The 20308-nt window shown below is 46.6% G+C and overlaps 2 protein-coding genes across 21 annotated transcripts in view; one reads left to right on the plus strand and one right to left on the minus strand.

Moving 5' to 3' along the window:
- Wars1 (tryptophanyl-tRNA synthetase 1) overlaps positions 1-12300 on the minus strand; it is a 49735-nt gene extending 37435 nt beyond the window's left edge. For 2 of the 4 annotated variants that reach the window (XM_076551370.1, XM_076551366.1), the window contains exons 1-3: positions 11316-11456; positions 6358-6531; positions 122-335 (exon numbers count right to left, since the gene is read on the minus strand). In XM_076551370.1, the coding sequence (XP_076407485.1) occupies positions 122-335; positions 6358-6468 (325 nt within the window). In that variant the 5' untranslated portion in view covers positions 6469-6531; positions 11316-11456. Of the gene's footprint in view, positions 1-121; positions 336-6357; positions 6532-11315; positions 11457-12145 lie in introns of those variants that run through there. The other 2 variants (XM_076551367.1, XM_076551369.1) reach the window with 2 other exon arrangements.
- Wdr25 (WD repeat domain 25) overlaps positions 12300-20308 on the plus strand; it is a 132241-nt gene continuing 124232 nt past the window's right edge. The window contains exons 1-6 of one of the 17 annotated variants that reach the window (XM_076551362.1): positions 12455-12509; positions 12652-12727; positions 13380-13522; positions 14223-14332; positions 15110-15223; positions 15833-16658. In XM_076551362.1, coding sequence (XP_076407477.1) covers positions 15861-16658 — 798 coding nt within the window. In that variant the 5' untranslated portion in view covers positions 12455-12509; positions 12652-12727; positions 13380-13522; ... (1 more) ...; positions 15110-15223; positions 15833-15860. The other 16 variants (XM_076551358.1, XM_076551365.1, XM_076551357.1 and 13 more) reach the window with 16 other exon arrangements.

Consider the following 20308-nt stretch of genomic DNA (forward strand, 5'->3'; position numbering starts at 1 on the left):
TCACTGTGCCAATTAAAAAGTGTACAAAAGTGCTCGCACAAAAGTACACACAGAAACACCAATGGGATTGACACGGGGTCCCCACCAACACTGTGCTGCTGTGAAGAAGGTGAGGACTCACCAATGAGCTTGTCATAGTCGATGCCTTTCGCACTGCTTGTCCGTACTGTCCATGGGTCCACAAAATCCTCGCTGGCTTTTGTGGCATCTGCATCGCTATTACTCCCAGCTGTTGGGTTCCCTGGAGGGCAGTCGGCCTTGTAATCCTCCCCCATGGCGGCTTTATAGCTCATTTTTAATGACAACAACATCTTTACTGCAGAGTCAATCTCATCCTAAAGGGAAAAATGGTGACCGCTCAAAATGCTGACAAAGCTAACATCTGCAGAATACCAGTTAGGCCTCGGGCACTGTGCTGAGACCTTTCACACACATCCTTGTAGCTCTACAACCTTGACAAGTGGGCATCACTGAAGCTGTCCTGTGCCTGCTGAGGAGTTTGAGAGCTGGGGATTTGTCCTGAGCAGACAAAAAGCTGGGACCAGGTGTGTTCTACCTTCATTTGATATTCCAGGGCTACAGATTATGACCCAAACCACACGGGTTAGTAGCAGTGACACAGAGCGCACCACTGTTTATGATGTGCTAAGCCTCCTTAAACAATGCTGATGGCAGGGTACATGTGCAACAGATCCTTTAATGGAGCTCAGAGTTAGGGTGAAATTTACAGACACAACCAAAGATGCCATAGGAGTTGGGGTAGCAACTCAAAGACATGCCATGAAAGCAGATAAAAGTGAGGAAAGATTGAGGCCCCCAGGAATGCTCAGAAACAGGTACACCACAAGATGACGCAATCTCATGAAGCTATTTCTAAGATTTACTTTTATTTGATGTGCATGATTATTTTCCTCTATGTATGTATGCATACCATATGTGCCCGTGGAGGCCAGAAGAAGGCACTGGGTCTCCTAGCATTGGAGTTATCTTTGTGAGTTGCCATGTGGGTGCTGAGAACCAAACCTAGCTAGTTCCTTTGCAAGAGCAGCAAATGCTCCTAACTGCTGAGCCATCTTTCTAGCCAGTTACCAAGCTATTTCTAGTGTCTCCATGCCTATTATTTCTGCAAGTCCAGCACTTGGCAGGTGAAGGCAGGAGGATCAGGAGTTCTAGGTCATTCCTGGCTATATAGAAAGTTGGAGGCCAGTTTGGGTACACAAGACTTTATTTTAAAAATAATAATAATAGTTAGAAGCCAGCATGGTCTACAGAGAGTTCCACGACAGGCTCCAAAATAATAATAACAATAATAATAATAATAATAATAATGAAACAGCAGCAGCAGCAAATATAAGCTGTATCCTTGCTCACTCTGGAAACTTACTGAAGACCCCTTTCTTCTAGGAGCTCACAATGGCCACCCCAGAAGCTTAACAGAGCAGGCCTAATTAAGGCGATCAAATCATGTTGTGCCCTAAAGCTCTAGACTGGTAATTGGCATAGCTGGATTAGACCACAAAGACTACAGAGTCTAATTTGTTTGCCTAGGGCAACACAAATATTTTCAGTTAGAATTTATGCACCATGTACTATAAACTAGGCTTCCTGGGGAAGAACTACTATGACCCCAACCTCATTTAGAGAGCTGTTCACTGGGCATCCTGGCCGAAGAGTACTAGGATTCTGCAGTGATCAGTTCAAACAATAAAATTCTCTGGTGTTTGTTAGTTTGTTATCAGAATGAGTTTGCCTCATGAAGTCAACAACCCCATATTTACAGCTCACAAAATGGAGAAGATGCCTTCACTGGGTAGCTGTCCTGCTATCTCTGCAGTCCAGGGCTCAGCACTTGAAATAAAAAACAATGTTTAACAAGTTCAATCTGCAGAATTATCTGTGGGCAGACCTGCCTTGCCCTCAAGTACACAGCAGTCAGTATCTTTTAATCACTGACTGATGACAATTTATACTCTATCTGGTCTGATTCTGCTTGCTATTAGAAGGCTCTGGAAAAAGGAAACATTTAACCCTGTCCCTAGTCAGCCCTGAAAAACAGTGATGAACAGACCTGCTTGGCTTCCTGCTTTTGTGTAGTGTGGGCCAGAACACAGAGACTCCACTAAAAAGTGGTGCCACACTCAGGGAGACAGAGGCAGGTGAATCTCTGAGTGCCAGACTAGCCAGGGCTACACAGTGAGACTCTGTCTCAGAATGAGGGTGGGGAAAAAAAGTAGTACTAATTAAAAACATTCCTAAATGCGTTACTCAAATTTAAGGTTAAACTGACAAATATACCACTGCTAACCTTCCAAAGTAGGTTCACAGAAGAAATGATCAATCCTTGGGTTTTTTATTTACTTTAGGTTTTTGCTTCAAGACCATTTAGCCCAATTCATTGAGCCCACCCAGTGAGTAAAGGTCTTTCTGGATAATCAGGTTTTTGGAAATCATTTTCTTTCTTTACCCTTTTTTTTTAAACTGTAATGGTTTACTTGGATCAATGACCCACGAAAGCACTGGAATGAATGTGGGGTGGACAGCAGCACCATCTGGTAACACAGACCCAGCTTTCTGAGAAGAAGATAGCTGAGTGGAAAGCAGAAGAGGAGGAGGAAGCCATGGAGACCCAAGAGTGGAGGCACCATGAGATCATGAAGTGCCTTTGCAGCCATTACACATGCAGACTGACTATGCTCCTGAAACCTACTATGCCATCAAAAGCCTTTAAAAAGGCATAGCCCCAAGGGACGCAGAAAACATGAGGAGGGTGGCAGCAACAAGACCCAGAAGGTGCAATATTCAGGGGTAACTGACAGACTGAGCACATGAGAAAAACAAATGCTAAGAACTGCTGGGAGATGGGTACTGACCCCACCTTACACCGTGGACTACTAGAGAAACCCAGGCATCATGAAGGAGTGGACCGTGGGCTCAGGCCTGTTCAGGAAGCAGTTGTTCAGCTCATGCCCGGGCCCCACTCTATCCAGAGGTTTCCATGGGAAAAAGACAGTGGCATGTATATCAGAGAGTGCTGTACATAGCAGTGAGCAGAGAAGCACACCCAGAACAGCCCGAGACAACCAGAGACTCGTGTCCCATTTAGTGGAGGATGGGGCAGTCATTCACACTCCCCAGAGAGCAGATCACAGAGAAGCTGGTTTCTAAGGAAAGAGGTTAAGACTCTGAACCCAAAGATTCCCTAACCAAACCAACCCTGATGCTATCTGGGAAAGGGGCTATGTACAGATAATGTCTCCTCACACTGTGACCGACTGACAGCTGACAGTTGCCTTCAAGGCTTTGAGTGGATGGGCAAGAGATGGCACACATCTGAGATGCTTGTGATATGAAAGGGAGGGGAAAAACACACACGGAGACATTGGGAGCCTCAAGGAAGCAGAGAGCACCAGGAAAACTACCATCAGTAGCTCAGTGAACTAAGGAGCATGCCTACAGGGGTGCTTGGGAGTTTAACAGGACAGCAGAAATGGAAGACAGTAGGAGACTGAGGGAGGAACTATCCCTGAAAGAACAGGGAGAAATGGAAAGTAGCAGGCAAAAACTAAGAAAACTAGAGGGAGAAATGGAAAGTAGCAGGCAAAAACTAAGAAAACTAGAGGGAGAAATGGAAAGTAGCAAGCAAAAACTAAGAAAACTAGACGAGCATTTAAAAACTTAAAACTCTGACTTAAAAAAGACAGAGCACCAAAGAGATCAAAGAAACAATATGACTTCTGAGAATTAAAGTTTGCAAAGAGCATTGGTCCCAGGGACATCAGAACACTGGAATGCAAAGGGTCCTGATGTCCCTTGAGAGGACGGACAAAAGGCACCAACAAACAATGGTGACCGAGGCAGTGACAGCCTTCCAAGGGAGGCTAGGTGTGGTTTCCCATCACTCTAATGTCAGCAACCAGGAGGCAGAGGCAGGAAGATCGCAAGTTCATGGCTATTCTTGCCTAGAGCAGGTTGAGGCCAGGCTGGGCTACATGAGACACCGTGTTGGACAAAAATGAAACAAATAACAGAATTCTAAGCAAAAATTGCTTCCATCTCAGAACTGTATACCCAGCTTAGCTATCAGTCAAAGTGTAGGGAAGGTAAATATATTTTCAGGCACTCATAGCTCAATGTTGGTTCCTTTGCAAGACTTTTCCTGAACAATTAGAAGAGAGTAAAGCAGATGTAAAGAAGATGACAACGGATGAAGACCCACTAATCCAAAGGGAAACTGGCACAGGTCTTACAAGATGCCAAAGGAATTGTCTTTATACAGTAGCTGCTGTGTGTTGAAAGGCAACAACCAGGGCGGAGCCATGGCAGCCATGTAATACTTAATGTTGGGGACAGAGTCTGAGGAATGTATCATTAAGCATAAACACCATCAGTGCACAAATTTAGATGGCCCACTAATTGATGTGACATTTTGATGCAATCAAGAGACTGAGTAAACATGGGGTAGAGGGAGTTTCTGCCAAGATAATATGGCACAAATCTTGCTGTTATTTAGTAAATAGATATACAAGCTTAAGGATCAAGAATATACTAAATGCATAAACCAGGCCTGGGCATCTGGCCTTGAGGTTGTGATACTCAATACTCATCCTCACATCGACTGGATTTGGAAATCACCCAGATCATACCTCTGGGTGTGTCTGTGAAGATGTTTCCACAGTGGTTTAGTGGATGACAGAAGGCCCATCTAGAATATGGGTAGTATCATCCCATTGGCTGGGGGCTCAGACAGAAGAAGGACAAAGTAAGGAGAGAGCAAGCATTAATCTCTCTCTGCTCCCTGACTGCCACGTGTATCTGCTGCAGGCCTTCCCCACGAGGGGCTGGACCCTCAAACAGACTCTTCCTTTTTGAAGTTGATGTTGCGGGTCAGCTATTTGGCTACAGTAATGAGAAAAGCAGCCTGCTTCCTTAGCATGTGCCACGTCTCACTGTCCAGAAACAATGCCCCCAAACAGGAAATGAACACAACAACTATACAAAATTAACTTCACCACAAACATAACGTTGACTATGTCCACAACCTATTGGAGCCCTGTGTCTCTAAAGGCCAGGCAAACAGAAATTAAGGCAAACATTAACTCCAGAGAAAACAGATGGTGGGAAGGAAAGGAAAAGTACTCATGCTATACTTGATGGTTCAGCTGTCTATGTGTTTACATAGTGTAATAATGCCTGTACTAATAATGACCTAACTGGAACTGCAACATATTCCAGAAGACCGAGGGATGGGAAGGTGTGTGCGAAAGCAGGAATCCCTTATGGCCACAGCCAGAGCCCTAGAGTTGAAATTAAGAAAGGAGGGAACAGTAGGATGTAGCTCAGAGGTGCAGAGGTACAAACCTGTACAAGAACCAAGAACATCTGTGCATGGGCAGAACTGGGGAGAACGGGCTGGAAGGCATTGGGCTGTTGGGGGTCTCCATATCTATGGGTCCTGTATCCCTGGTCTCAGCTAACACAGGATAGAAAATACTAAAGGCACAAAAACGTCTTCCCCGTACTGAGTATGCACAGATGTTCATTTTGTCACTTTCTTCACTGTCACAGGATCTAGAAGTTCTCAGGAAATACACCCTGGTCATGTATAGGAGGGAGTTTCTAGACAGGGCTAATTAAGGTGGGAAAATACACCCTAAATGCAGGTGGCATCGTTCCATGGAGAAAGAGAGCTGAACCCAGAAATTCATCTCCATTTCCTGACACTGCTCCAATGGGACCAGCTGTCTCACACTCCTAATTCTATGACTTCCCTGCCATGATGGACTATACCCTCAAACTGTGAGCCAAAAACAAGCTCTCTTCCTTAAAATGCTTTTGTTCCATATTTTGTCATAGTAACAGACAGAAAAGTAACTAATATTCCTCTAAAGATATAGTACAGCAGCCAGGTAGTGGTGGAAAATGCCTTTAATCCCAATACTTGAGGGGCAGAGACAGTCAGATCTTGTGAGTTTGAGGACAGCCTGGTCTACAGAGTGAGTTCCAGAACAACCAAGGGCAACACAGAGAAAGTTTGTCTTGATAAACCAAAAAGATACAGTATAGCAAAAGAAAAGAAAGAAAAAAAAAATAGAGTCTCACAACTACTTACACAGAACCCATACAATACTAAGATGGCTTAAAGTATAGGGCAGAGTATATGTGAGTCCTATGCTGCTTTATGTGAGGGACTTGGGCATCACGGGTCTTTGAGGACCCGGGGACCAGTTCCCTACAACACAAAGGGTTTTAAAGCACAGGCAGAGCAACGGCTCCTAACTGAACAGACTTTATAAACAGACAGCTGAGAAGGTGCGGAGGCGCAGGCGCATGCATTGGAGAGTCAAACAAGTCACCTACTTTTGGTGCATTTCCAGCTTTGAGGGACCTCACGCGTTCCCCTTGAGCAGCTATGCTGTTGAACAGCTCCAGTGGAGAGGTGCAGGACTCACCACTGGGCGTGTCCGCCATCTTCCAGGACCTAGGCTTGCAGCTGGCTAGTGAGCAGATGCGTTCAGCAGTTGAGACAAGACTCTGTGGAGAGAAAATGAAATGGGATTGAGAGCAGGGAGCCATGGGCAGATTACTGCAGCTGAGGTTTCTTCCCAGCACTCAGCTTTTCTTCCAGAAAAATGTGGTAACTGCTGAACTGTAACAGAAACTGGGTAACAGAACATTAATGTAAAGAGATAAGGAGAAAGTTGGAGTCATGAAAAGAAGCATCAATGCTGACAATGAGAACTGAATGCATTACTGGGAGGTGCCAACTTGAGGCCAGCAAAGGTAAACAGTAAGTTGGCACACAGTGATGTTTGTTCCCATCTAGTGCCCAGGAGAGGAACCCATGTTTGCTTGGAATATCAGTGCGCTTTAGTAAGGCTACATTCACCAGAAAGAAAACACTCTGTAAACTGCTGTTTGTTCTTTATCTTTACTGCCTTGAGAACAAACTCTCAGGCCTTTGAGATATAAAGAACACAGCAATGTTCCACAATGTCCTCCAGCTGACCTGGTGCTATGCTCACAGCATGGTCCAGGTGGAGGATAAGGGCTTCTCTGCTCTGAGTTCTAGATCAGTAAGGATCAGGAGCCTAGCCATCCCACATGCTGCCTTACTTAAGGCTGGGAAGGTGTGCCTGTGACATCTTGCTATCAGTCATTATTTCTATTGACACTGGAAAGGATGGAGACTGGGCCATCTGGAGTCCCTGTTGGGTCAGTCACTTTCTTATCTATAAAATGGTAACTCTATGAACTTTTAATTTACCACAAAGATTGTTATAAAAATTAAAGGGAAAAAAGTGATGCAGGAACACACTGCAAACTATAAGCAAGATACAACTACACATCTAGTCTTGTTATTCCTGGGTTTGGGAGAGAGGTCTTGGGAGATCAACCCAACTCAGCTTCACCTGACTTACCTTAACCTGAAAGGAGCTGCAGGCTGTGATGGACCAGTAACCCTGACCTGGCACCTTGGTCTAAGTTCCTCTATGCACCAAGTTACTTGAACTCCACCAGAGCCTGTGACAGATCTGTCCCCCCCAGCTCATGGACACGGAAGCTCACGACTGCCAAGGAGTGTGCTCAATATTCTTGATGAGACAAGAACAAATGTCTCCTCATCTCTGATGACAGACCCAAGTAAGGATATCACCAAAGTCCAAAGTAGTGAACCAGTGAGTGTTGTGCACCGCGCCCCCAACCAACGAGTTTTGCTGGGTGGATGATTCAACAGCAGCTCTATCACCAAGGCCCACCAAGAGCAGCATGGGTGATGGCTGGTGAAAGCTGGTCACCTGGTGTGCACTGCACAGCTGCCTGGCGGCCCAGGTGGTCCGAGCCTCTTCTAGGAAGCAGAGCTCCTCTCAGAGTCTCTCAGCAGTCCTTAAATGAATGCTGGGGGAGGGGAGGAGCCTAGGGAATACGGTTAGTTTCAGGGATTTCCTGAAGCTATTAAGTTGTTTACTTTCTGAGTTTAATGAGTGTCCCTCCTGCAGGACGGGACCTTTATCCCCCTTCTTAGAACATACAGTTGTTTCACCTCCCTGCCAAGATCCTGTGTTACTACAAGCTTCCCTGTAGGATGGAAGATTTCATCTGGAGGAAACAGCTACAGAAGCAATGTCTGAGACAAGCTAGGACAGTCTCAGCCACTGTCCTCCACCTACCCACCTCTCAGAGTTAATGTACGGTGGAGATGTTTGTGTTTATCCACTTATTAAATTTAACACCACCATCTTCATACAAGTTAATAAACGCATTAATACCAAAACCAGGATGGGACAGGGGCCATTGGGAATCATCTCACCTGATTCCTAAGGGAAGTTCAATGAAAGACTGACTTGGATAGCAAAGTCCTGTAGCCCAGGGAAGAGGAACGTAGAACCAGGGAGTAAGGAGAAACTCCCAGGCCCTGCTTTTCTCTGGGTCTATTTGCTTGGATCAGATAATAATGAATGCAATAAAAATGACTTCTAGACACAAAGGGTCAAGTAATATCCAGTTTGGAATTTCCCAGTGTCCTGGATGAGTAAGCTGTAACTGTACAACCTGTTAGCTCAGAGAAGCCTCAAGAATCTGCCTGAGGTTCAAATCCAGAGACTAAGTCAGGCTCTGGTCAGAGCCCATCCCAGTCACAGGCCCTGAGTGCCCGCTGCTCCTCCCGTCTAGGATGTCTCCCCCTCCGTGGTTTGGCTTCTGTTATTTTTGAGACTCAACCTCAGCTTTTCAGCTGTTCCCAACCCTTGAAGCCCTGGGGCCACTCTCACTCTGTGGCCCTAAACATGCTTGTTCTACCTTTGTTACAGCACTTCCTGGCTGTTGAGTGAATCTTTAGTACAGTGAGGGTGTGCACCAGCTCAAAGACCATTTGTTTCTAGTATTGGCTTAGTGACTCTCCTAAATCAGTAAGTTCGACCTTTCCTCTAGGCTGTTCTCTTACATCATCTTTGTAAGTGTGGGTTCTAGCTGGACATGGTGGTGTACACCTCCAATTCGAGCTGAGTAGGGAAACTGTGGTAAATTTTAGGCTAGTTTAGGCTATCTAAGTAAGACCCTATTGCACCTCCCTCCAAACCCAGCAAACACAAAATACCAGTATTTGTTCTAGTTGAAGGTTGAGTTAGTCAGGACTTAAAACTACCTCTAGTTTAACGCTCTGGCACTGAGCCATGTCCTCTGAGCTCTGGGGAGAGCCAGGAAGACCACCTGGGGTCTCCTCCAGGTCTTAGACTTCTAGTTTGGGTCTCTGCCCACTGTAACATCTGCTCGGTCCTGGTTACCCCTGGACTTCACTTTGCTTAGCCTGCTCCTCCACAGATGTGGGGCTCTGCAAAGACTACAATCAGTCGAGGTCACAATTACATTCAATTCCTAGAAAAAGTGCCAAGGAGAATGAATGAGTGAGCCTGGATAGCTAGCCTCTTCCCACCTCGACAGGACTGGTAGCTGGTGCAATCAGCTAGGGGAACTGGACCTGCATTCAGGCTCCATGTTGTAGGGGAACACCTATCTCTTTAAGTATTAGAATTCTGACTTGGAAGAGGCACATAAACAAAATCTGATGGAGGGAACAACAGGTGAGATCTCTGCTCTTCTAATCACAAGGCATCCACTCACGCATGGTCACTATTTAAATCTTGTGTGTGTGAGTCCGTGAGGGAGATCAAGAGACTGAGAGGCAATTTCTTGAGTGAATGCTCTAGGAATGATTGAGACAAGGAAAACAGAGCTACCGTCTTCCTTATTTCACAGTAACACACTTACCTGTGTATTGTATTGTGTGAAGAGCTCTCCCCATCCTCCTTTATATCTGTTTGTTCACTTTTAGAATTGAGCTTAACTTTTTAGCCTGGAGTTCTTGAACCTCTTAAAGTATATCAACATTTTCATATTCATTGGATGTACACAGGTTTAAGTAGCGTCTAGGTTCAATGTCTTTATTTTTTTTGGTTTTTCAAGACAGGGTTTCTCTGTGTAACAGCTTTGGCTGTCCTGTAATTCACTATGTAGATCAGGCTGGCCTCAAACTCAAAGAGATCTGCCTGCCTCTGCCTCCTGAGTGCTAGGATCAAAGAAAGGCATGTGCCACCACCACCTGGCCGGTTCATTGTCTTTATGAAGGAGTCCAGAGATGCCAAAAGGTTAAGGATCACTGTCTCAAGGGCTTATTTCTCAACTCCAGAAGAGAAGTTGTGTCTTTGTTAAGGAAATGCTCTTTTATCTAACTACTAACACAATATGGAAGAAAGAAGAGATGTTATTAACAAGGAAGTGATCTATTATCCTGTTACAAAAGTAACGAGATTTTAAAAAGTCAAACTGCCCAACCCAGAACAAGCACAGCAGGCCTTTGATAAGAAACCTACAAAGGCTCCACCACCCCTACTAAGAACTAAATCTATGGCTCATTTGGAAAGATGCCACTGTTCTGGACAAACGCTGTGGGCTCTTAAAGAAAGTGGGCACAGAACAGTGTGAGCAGAAGGAATGAGAAGAACCTGGTCCATAACAAAACCCACACAGGTAGGATCTACAGAATCTGCAGCCTGAGGGAAGAGGGCAGCAAGATTCTAGGGGCAGCTTGGAAAAAGGGGTAGCCTAGGAGAGTTTCTACAAGACAAAGACCTCTTTAGAGCAAACAGTTCTTTATACTCCTAAACTTGGGATAGATGGCTTATTTTCCCATATAAAAGCATTGAGGAAGCCGGGCGTTGGTGGCGCACGCCTTTAATCCCAGCACTCGGGAGGCAGAGCCAGGCGGATCTCTGTGAGTTCGAGGCCAGCCTGGGCTACCAAGTGAGCTCCAGGAAAGGCGCAAAGCTACACAGAGAAACCCTGTCTCGAAAAACCAAAAAAAAAAAAAGCATTGAGGATAGAACCCAGAGCCGGGAACATGCCAAGCAGGCCTTCTAACAACTGAACTACATGCCCAGCCCTGTGAACACTACCTTAAAAGAGAAAGACATTAATTTACAAAGACAGACATTAGAGACTTGGTTGTCACAATAAGAATGCCAGTGAATGGCCACTGACCATTTAAGGAGGCTAAATCTGCCAAAAGCTCTGAAGTTGATGAAAGTCAAGCTCTAAGCGTAAACAGGCCATTGGGCACCCATTGCATCTACTCCTCAAAAACAGGGCATCACCTGAACTTGGGTCTACTAGATGAAATAAACGCACGCCATTCCAATCCTGACACAGGTCCTTCTCAAAAGTCTTCAGCACTTTCAGAAAAGGCAGGTAAAAAACAGAACAAACTTCTGTTAGAACAACAGCAAACAAGCTCCAAGCCTAGGTAAGTTGGCAATACATACCCTTTCTGTGGAGTTCGTGGCCCCTGGTCACAAAGGACAGAGATGAAAATGCCCAGGCAGGGTGGAGGTCTTTAATACTCTCCCTTTCTTTTCTTTCAGTTTCTGTTTTTAGATGAGTCTATTGTCTTAATTTCCTGCCTTGCCCCACCCTTTTAGTTTCATTTACTTAGGGATTTCTCAGAAATCACTCAGGTTCTCAGAACATTTTGGCCACTTGACCAGCTTCCTTAATGAGCAAATCCAGCCAGTGGCTGGTTGGGTTGTGGGGAGGAGGAGGTTGAGACCAATCAAACTCTCAAGAGCCCCAAGCTACTTGCCATTGCATCAGCCGCCCCTTCTTTAGGTTGACCGCCATGTGACCTCCCCATCCCTCTTCCTCCCTCCACCCACAGCATCATTGCTATTGTGTGTAGTGTACAGATCAGCCTGTACATTCCCTGAGGCAGTCCTGCTTTGAAGCTGTGCACCGCAGGGGAAAGATAGGAACTCTGATAGATCAGAGAGGGCCGGCTTTTGATGTTGAGCAAAAGCTTGCTTTGAAACCACGGACAAGTAGCGTTACTTCTCTGCTCTGCTTCGGGTTCCTCATCTGTGAAATGCGCACCAGGAACCTTCCTAACACTTCGTGGAGGGGACTGCTGGCGACCATACAGGGCAAAGCCCCAGGCGGTGGGAAACGATGACAGCATGGGTGGGCGGCGCCGCCGCAGCCTCCCCGCCCCTTGCGGTGCCGGTGCCCAGAGAACAGCAAGCCCGGTTCGGAGCCGGGTCCTCAGGGCTCAGTGCGCAGGCAGTAGCCCAAGGCTCCGGCGCCACCTCGGCCTCCCTACCTCGCTCCCGGAGCGGCGGCCGCCCTCTTCTCACTCACCGGCCTCCGTTCGGACCCCACCAGTCAGCACCGCTAGTTCAGCTACCGGTACTTCCAGGGCGTCCGTGGAAAAACCCATCCGGACGGAACAACTTCCTGTCCTGACATGTCGCTATTGGCTGCCCATCCAGGGGCGGGGCATATCCCGTCTCTGATTGGCTAAGGCCCCCGACGTCGTGGTGGAACGCGACTGGGCGGCCCGAGTGCAAGCCGGAGCGTTGTAGGGGTGGACCAAGCGCTTCCGTGTGTATGTGTGGTGAGCCGCGGGCCCGGGCGGGAGGGTACCGGGACCTGGTGGCCGCGTGCTTCCCGCCTCATAGCGCCAGGTTCAGAGTGTCGCTCGCCTTCCTTTTCTTCCCATTTCTTCGTAGAGTGCTCTGAACTCTACCCATTACTGTTGACAGCTTGGCTAAGTTCTCTTCATCCTTCAAAACCTGTGTCGAGTGGTATCTTTTTGTTTCCCCTCAGGCATCTGTGGCCTCCGGGGCAAGATCCGAGTTTTAAATTCTGCCCACATCAGATCCAACATAGAGCTAAGCACAGAGTAGGTAACAAGGAACTGTTTGTTGAAAGGGAAAATCCTGTCTCTCTTTACTTCCTCAGCACCCTGCCCCACCATCTTTCGGGCTACAAATACAGGTAGATCGAGGGCTCTTGGACAGTGAGCAAAACACACAGGACTCCCTGCCCCACATGTCTGTGCCCCCTTTAGCTCTTCAGTTTTTTCCCTACGGGCCTCATTACCTTTGCCTTCATTTAGTCTCTTCCTCTTGGTTTCGCCGCACCCCCCTTTCCCATGACATCTTTTGGACTTGGGTACAAAATGGCAACCTAAACTGTGCATTCCCCTTAGCTCTCAGCCGTCTCCCTTCACGTGTGTTTTCTTGAATCACCCTTGACTCCTAATGATCGTCATTGGTTCTGTTGTTTAGACCCAGCACTGTGATCACCTTGGGTCCCTCGGCCTCTCCAGACTGCCACACAGGTGTATTCCCTCTGAGGCCTGTCTTGGCTCCATAAGAACGTGCAGTCCTGGGCCCAGCTGCTCTACTCTTCTCTTCCTTTTTTTTCTGTTGAGTTCACATGCCATGGCATCCGCTGGCTCACTCGTGGAGTCGGGGATGTGTTTGTCCCTCTCCGTATGGCTTGTGAGTGTGCTGCGTGAAGGTCATTTACTGTTTTGTCTCTTGTTGCAGCTGTTGAATGAGTGAATGAGATCCACATGGGGTGGAGTGCATCAGGAGTCCAGCCTCTTGCTGGAAAAAGTCGTTCAGACATCTCCCATGCCCTGTGGAGCTGATGGACTACGCAGTCCTCTGATATGCCGTAGGCCTCTCTTGTGAGTCAACCCTGCAGATAACTGCGTGGCTTGAAACCTGGGCCTGTGACTGAACGCTCTATAACCCAGTGGTGGGAATCTGATGGATTCCGTGTGGCAGGCAGGGACCAGGAGCTTGGCCTCGGATCCCCGCGGAGTATGGAGAGATTTCATCCGTGTGTAGTTAGTCCCCAGTTGCCCTTGGTTCAGTTGGAGAGTGTCTGGCTAGTTGTAGAAGTCCTTTTTAGAAGACGACTTTAAATGTGGACATTGATGCTTACCTGGATTCAGCTGCTGGTGGGAACCATAACCATAGGCATGGAATGATGACCAGACGTGTGTGGCAGTGGAGTTCTTAGATGAATAGTGACATTAGAGGGACAGGTGTGGAAGGGTTTCAGTGGGATGTTGAGACCTAGTGTATGACCTGGCATGGTGATGTATGCCTGTTATTCCAGCACTCAGAAGGCTGAGGCAGGAGGATTGTTGAGACTAAGACCAGCCTGGCTTATATAGTGAGATCTTGTCTTAACAGTATGGGGCTAGAGAGGCTCAGCATGAGGCATGGCTGGGTTTTCTTTAATTTGGGAAGCTGGTCCATGGCGTAGGCTTGCACTCTGTCCCACCCAGCCCTCTGCTGGCTGTGATATGTTTAGCGCCCCTATTTTCTTCCTGCGTGTACTTGCTGTTCTCTTCATGATATTCAAATACTGCATTCTAGACCAAAACCCCTCTTGCTGAGAACTAGCTGATAACAATTTGTGATGCCTCAGAATTCCAGGAAGAATTTTTAAAAGGAACTTCATTACGGTGTGAATCTGTGCACTTGAGGTGAGACACAAATTTGGATGCCATGAACAGCATTGCTTTCGACACACTTGGGTAGGTAGACTGTTGCCTTAGGATCCGACCCTGGGCTTTGGTATGCCAGGTAGGTGCTCTACATCTCCAGAAGCTTGTTTTCTCTCAATTTCCCCTTTGATTGTTTTTAAAGACAGGGTTTTGCTATGTATCCCAGGATAGCCTTGAAATCATAATCCTCCTGCCTCAGCTTCATGAGTGCTGGGCTCACAGGTGGGTGCTACCATACCTAGCTCATTGTTGTTTCCTTCTTCTTCCCTTTCTTTACTTTTTCCTTCTCCTCATCTGCTTTGCAGTGCTGAGGGGCAAACCCAGAACCTTGCATGTGTTAGCAAGTATTCTTTCAGGGAGCTTCCTCCCCAGCCCCACATAGGTTTCCATTTAAAAACTTATATGTTCTAAGTAAGTATGTCTACTGAATAGGAAATCCATTTATTTTTAAAAATTACTTATGTTTTTATATAGTATGTAATGTTTAAATTAGTGTAAACATACCATCTCCCCATGCCATCTCCCTAACATTCTACCCTTCCTTCCTTCCTTCCTTCCTTCCTTCCTTCCTTCCTTCCTTCCTTCCTTCCTTCCTTCCTTCCTTCCTTCCTTTCTTCCTTCCTTCCTTCCTCCCACCCCCTTTTTTTTTAAACATTTATTTATTTATATGGTTGGGCAATGGCATGCACATCAAGAAACACATGTTGAGGTCAGAGGACAACTTTCATGAGTTGATTTTCTCTTTCCACCATGTAGGTTCCAGGGATCAAACTCAGGTCTATAGACTTGGCAGCAAGCACATGTAACCCACTTGAATCATCTTGCTGGTCCAAACATCACTTATTTTTAATTTTTACTTTTAAAAAAAAGGTATGCTTTCTATTTTTAATTGTGTGTGTGCATATATGTTGGTGTGTGGGTGTGTACATGTAAGTGTGGGTAGTCGTGGAGGTCAGCAGGCTGTTGCATCCCGTGGAACTGTTTTTGATCCTCTGGAAGAGTGGTACATCCTGTTAACCACTGAGCCACCTCTCCTACCCCAAAATCATTTCTCTATGTTGAAATATCTGAAATCTTTTCTGTTAGCGCTTTTGAAAATTCAGCCTTTAGGGCTGGAGCGATGGCTCAGAGGTTAAGAGCACTGGCTGTTCTTCTAGAGCTCCTGAGTTCAGTTCCCCGGCAACCACATGGTGGCTCACAACCATCTGTTGTGAGATCTGGTGCCCTCTTCTGGCAGGTAGGGGTACATGCAGATAGAATACTGTATACATAATAAATAAATAAATAAATAAATAAATAAATAAATAAATAAATAAATAAATCTTTTTTTTTTAAAAAAAAAAAAAAGAAAATTCAGCCTTTATTCTTCCTGTGTTTGTGTTAGTGGAGTTTGAAGTCTTAGATTTTCAAGGTGACATTACTGCTATGAAGTACAGAACTATTTTCCCATTCACAGTTGTGACTCTTGACCTTGTTTAGTTCTAGGAAGTCACCTTTGTGTGTCTGCATGGCTTCACTGGTGGCATATGATGATTCTGACTCAGAGACCGAGACTGAGCCTGCCAGAAGTGTGAACTCTGAAGGTCAGATGGATGATGCCTCTGGCATGACCAGACCTGCTGGGATGGCTTTTGCATCTGGTACAGTGGATGTGACAGAAGAGGGGGCACAACACACAAAGAGCAGTCCTCATGAAGACCCAAGGGACCAACATCTGCCACTGCCTCGGATCTGGAGCAGTCTGCCGGGATCTTGTCCCAGCCAGAGGCTCCAGTGGCCCCCAAAGGAACCTGATACCACCTTCCTCACCAGTGAGTCTCCTCGCCCTTCTTTGTGGATGAGCCGAGCTCCAGCCAGCCATGGGCCCCTGCCAGCTGCCTGCTTAAAGCCAGCAAAACCTGCTCGGGATGCCCTCGCGTCATCTGCTCATTCTCAAAGCAAAGTTGAAAGCACCGTTAAAATTATCAGCTCTTCTCAGAGGAAAAGGGGTGAGGACTGTGTGGTTCCCTATACCCCCAAGAGACTGAGGCAGCTGCAGGCACTGAATCCAGAAGCTGGTGGGGGCAAAGATACAGAGCCTCCGGGACCTCCTGCAGGGTGTGCCCCAGCCCCCCTCAGTGTGGCTCCCACGGTGTCTGAGTTCATCCAGCCATATTTGAAGAGTCAGCACAGAGAGACTAAGGTCCCCAAGAAAGTGCTTTTCCACCTGCGAGGCCACAGGGGCCCTGTCAACACTATTCAGTGGTGTCCAGTCCTTTGTAAGAGCCACATGCTTCTCTCTACTTCCATGGATAAAACCTTCAAGGTAAGGTGAGGGAGAACAACTCGCAGGGGCTTTTCCTGGGTGTTGTACTGACAGTCAGGCAGTGGGTAGGGACAGGCTACATACTCCCTTTTGGAATTTCTGTAGCTCCCTTTGGTACTTTTGAGAGAGGATTCCTGGGGCTTAGCTCAAATCTTTGGTCTTTCCTGCCCCACTCCTTTCCTTTCTCAAAGCTGCCTTGCCATAGCACCGCAGTGTTAAATAAATTACAGTGTGCCCAGCTAATAAACATATTACTTCATTTTATAATAATACATTATTTTAACCCAAGTATGCCATAACTTATTTCCTTTCCTGTTTTGGACATTTCATCACCTTTCAGTAGCACATTCCCATGAACCATGCTGCTGTAAGCATGCTGCTACTTATGTATTCCCCTGCCAGATTTGGTATTTATTTATAGAGGGTCCTCCACAGCAGCAGTCCAGGCTGAACTGTAAGGTTTATGGCCCCCTACTCAAGAATAACTGAAGTATAAGAATCCCATCTCCCCATGTGCTCACAGCACTGAATATTGTTTCTCTTAATCTTTTGCTAATAAGCTGTGATGCTTTGTCTTGCTTCGCCTTGAACCTTGGTATGGAATGATCAGCCCTTGAGTTTTGTTAATCTAACTTTGGAGACTTTATTTACTTATTAGCTTTTTTAAAATTTTTTTTGGAGACAGAGTTTCTTTGGTACCCTTGGCTGTCCTAGAACTAGCTGTGTAGACTAGGTTGGCCTTGAACTCACAGAGATCTCTCCTTCTGCCTCCCCTGTGCTGTGTTTAAAAGGCGTGCATCACCACACCCAGCTAGCTTTGGAGACTTTTAGATCAAACAACAGCAAACAAACAAACTTGGTTATTAAAGTGCTTGTCTTGTAATCATGAAGACTTGAGTTTGGATCCCCAGAATCCAGTAAGAAGTCTGGCATGGTGGCATATACCTGGTAGGTCCCTGGGAGTTCAGGACCAGAGTCTGGTCTATAGGGTAAAGTTCCAGGCCAGTGAGAGACCCTATCTCAAACACAAGGTGGAAGGCACCTGAGGACTGACATGGGGGCTGTCCGCTTAACCTCACGTGTGCTGTGCATGGTGTGCATGTACACACACAGACACACACATACAGACAGACAGATAGATATAGACACACACACAGACACACTAAGACACAGACACACACACAGACATAGATAGACACACACACACACACACATACAGACTCAGACACACACACAGACATAGATAGATAGACACAGACACACAGACACACACACAGACACACACATATAGACAGATATAGACACACATGCATAGACACACACACAGACACACTAAGACACAGACACACACACATACACATAGACACACAGACACACACAGAGACAGACAGACAGGCACACACAGATACACACACACACAGATTGACACAGACACACACACAGAGACACACAGACACACACACATACACATAGACACACAGACACACACAGAGACAGACAGACAGGCACACACAGATACACACACACACACAGATTGACACAGACACACACACAGAGACACACAGACACACACATACAGACAGATAGACACAGACACAAACACACACAGACATACACACAGATACACACATAGACACACAGAGACACACAGACAGATAGACACAGATACAGACAGTACAGACAGACACAGACACACACACACAGAGACAGATAGACTAGACACACACACAGATACTCATACACAGACACAGACAGACACACACACAGGCACACAGACACAGAAAGACACACATATACACATAGACACACACAGACACACACACATAGACACATACATACACAGAAATACATGTAGAAAAGATGGAAAGTCTATTGCATATGATGTCAGAAAAATTAGACATCTGTTTTCAGGGGATGCAGTGTGTGCAGTGATTTTTTTTTTTTTTTTTTTTTGAGATAGGCTCTCATTGTGTGGCCTCAAAGGCAAGAGATCTCCCTGCCTCTGCTTTTCAAGTGCTGGGATGAAAGGCATGTGCCACCATGCCAGCCATGCGATAAATTTAACTCCAGTCTGTAATTCCAACTTCTGGCCCTCAGAACAAATAAGTTATAGAGGCCAAATACTGATACTTACTGAGTGGCTCCAAGTAACCCCTGACTAGCTGAACTACAAGCCTCCTGGGAAGAACATGGCTTCCAACAGCATGGACAGGGTAGCTGGTTTCTGCCCAGGTGGGCTTCCCTCTGAGTCTGACCAAGAGGGACTCTCATACCTCTGTCACATGACCACTGGAGAAATGTGTTTTAAAAAGCACATCATGTAGGCTGGGAGGTGGGTCAGTCAGTAAAGTGCTTGCAAATACAAGGACCTGAGCTTGACCCCCAGAATCCACATACAATGTGGGTGCATATCTATAATCCCAGTGCTAGGTAGGTGGAGACAAGTGGGTGCTTGGGGTCCTCTGGCCAGCCAGCTTAGCTTAGGTGGTGAGTTCCAGACTGGCAAGAGACCCAGTTTTAAAAACCAAGGGCGGTGCCTGTTCTAATCAGGGTCACTATTGTTGTGATGAAACAGCATGACCAAAACAAGCTGGGGAGGAAAGGGTTTACTGGCTTACACTTCCACATTGTAGCCCATCACTGAAGGACATCAGACAGGAAAATCAAACAGGGCGGGAACCTGGAGGCCGGAGTTGAAGCAGAGACCACGGAGGAGAGCTGCTTACCGGCTTGCTTATCATGACTTGTCCAGCCTGCTTTCTTATAGAACCCAGGACCACCAGCCTAGGGATGGCTCCACCCACAATGGGCTGGGCCCTCCCCCATCAATCACTAATTAAGAAAATGCCCTACAAGCTTGTGTCATGTTGACATAAAACTAGCCAGCACAGTGCCTGAAGAACAACAGCTGAAGTTGCCCTCTGACCTGACCTTCACCTGCATGCTTACAAAATGTATGTGCACCTGCACATACATGTATGTACACATACCTTCATACACATGCAACTATGAAAAAAAAAAAAGACACCTATTGCAGAGCCGGACCCCATAGGAGCTCAGCCCACTCTGTCCTCAGCATTATCAAGACCACTTCTCTGAGTCCTTATATCTGAGATTATGTTTTGAGCCCCCACCCACCAACCCAGGAGGCATTTTCTCAAGTGAAGAGAGGAGACCCAAGTGCTTCGAGGTGAGCTGTGTCTGTGGGTGGTGGTTTTAGACATTGACAGATCCTGATGAAACTCTTGTGTTTGACTCAGCAAGGCCGACACAGGTGTTCAGTTCAGTTTCCAGCTGGGGTCCTGGCTTCTCTGAGCCAGGCTGTGGTGCTTCTGCAGCGCTGGGCTGTGTCATCTGTGCAAGGGGTGTTCAGTATTCCTGGGGTGGCTCATGACATCCTTGGACCTACCCAGAGTCCTGGCCTCTCAGTCCTCCATCCTGAGAGCCTGGTGCACAGAGGCCAGCAGGGCATGGGGCCTATTTGAGGATTTCAGCTGGGCCCAGGCTCCTGGCAGTGTCCTGCTGACTCTGGAGTATACAGGATACCCCTTGACTTTGAGCTCACCTGATTGTTGGACTTCTTTCCTCTTTTGTCCTTTCTTCTCTAGGGTCCTTCCCCTTTGCTTTTTGCTTGGCTAATTTCTACTGAA

Source organism: Peromyscus maniculatus, chromosome 14 (assembly GCF_049852395.1).
Source record: "Peromyscus maniculatus bairdii isolate BWxNUB_F1_BW_parent chromosome 14, HU_Pman_BW_mat_3.1, whole genome shotgun sequence".
Lineage (NCBI taxonomy): Eukaryota > Metazoa > Chordata > Mammalia > Rodentia > Cricetidae > Peromyscus > Peromyscus maniculatus.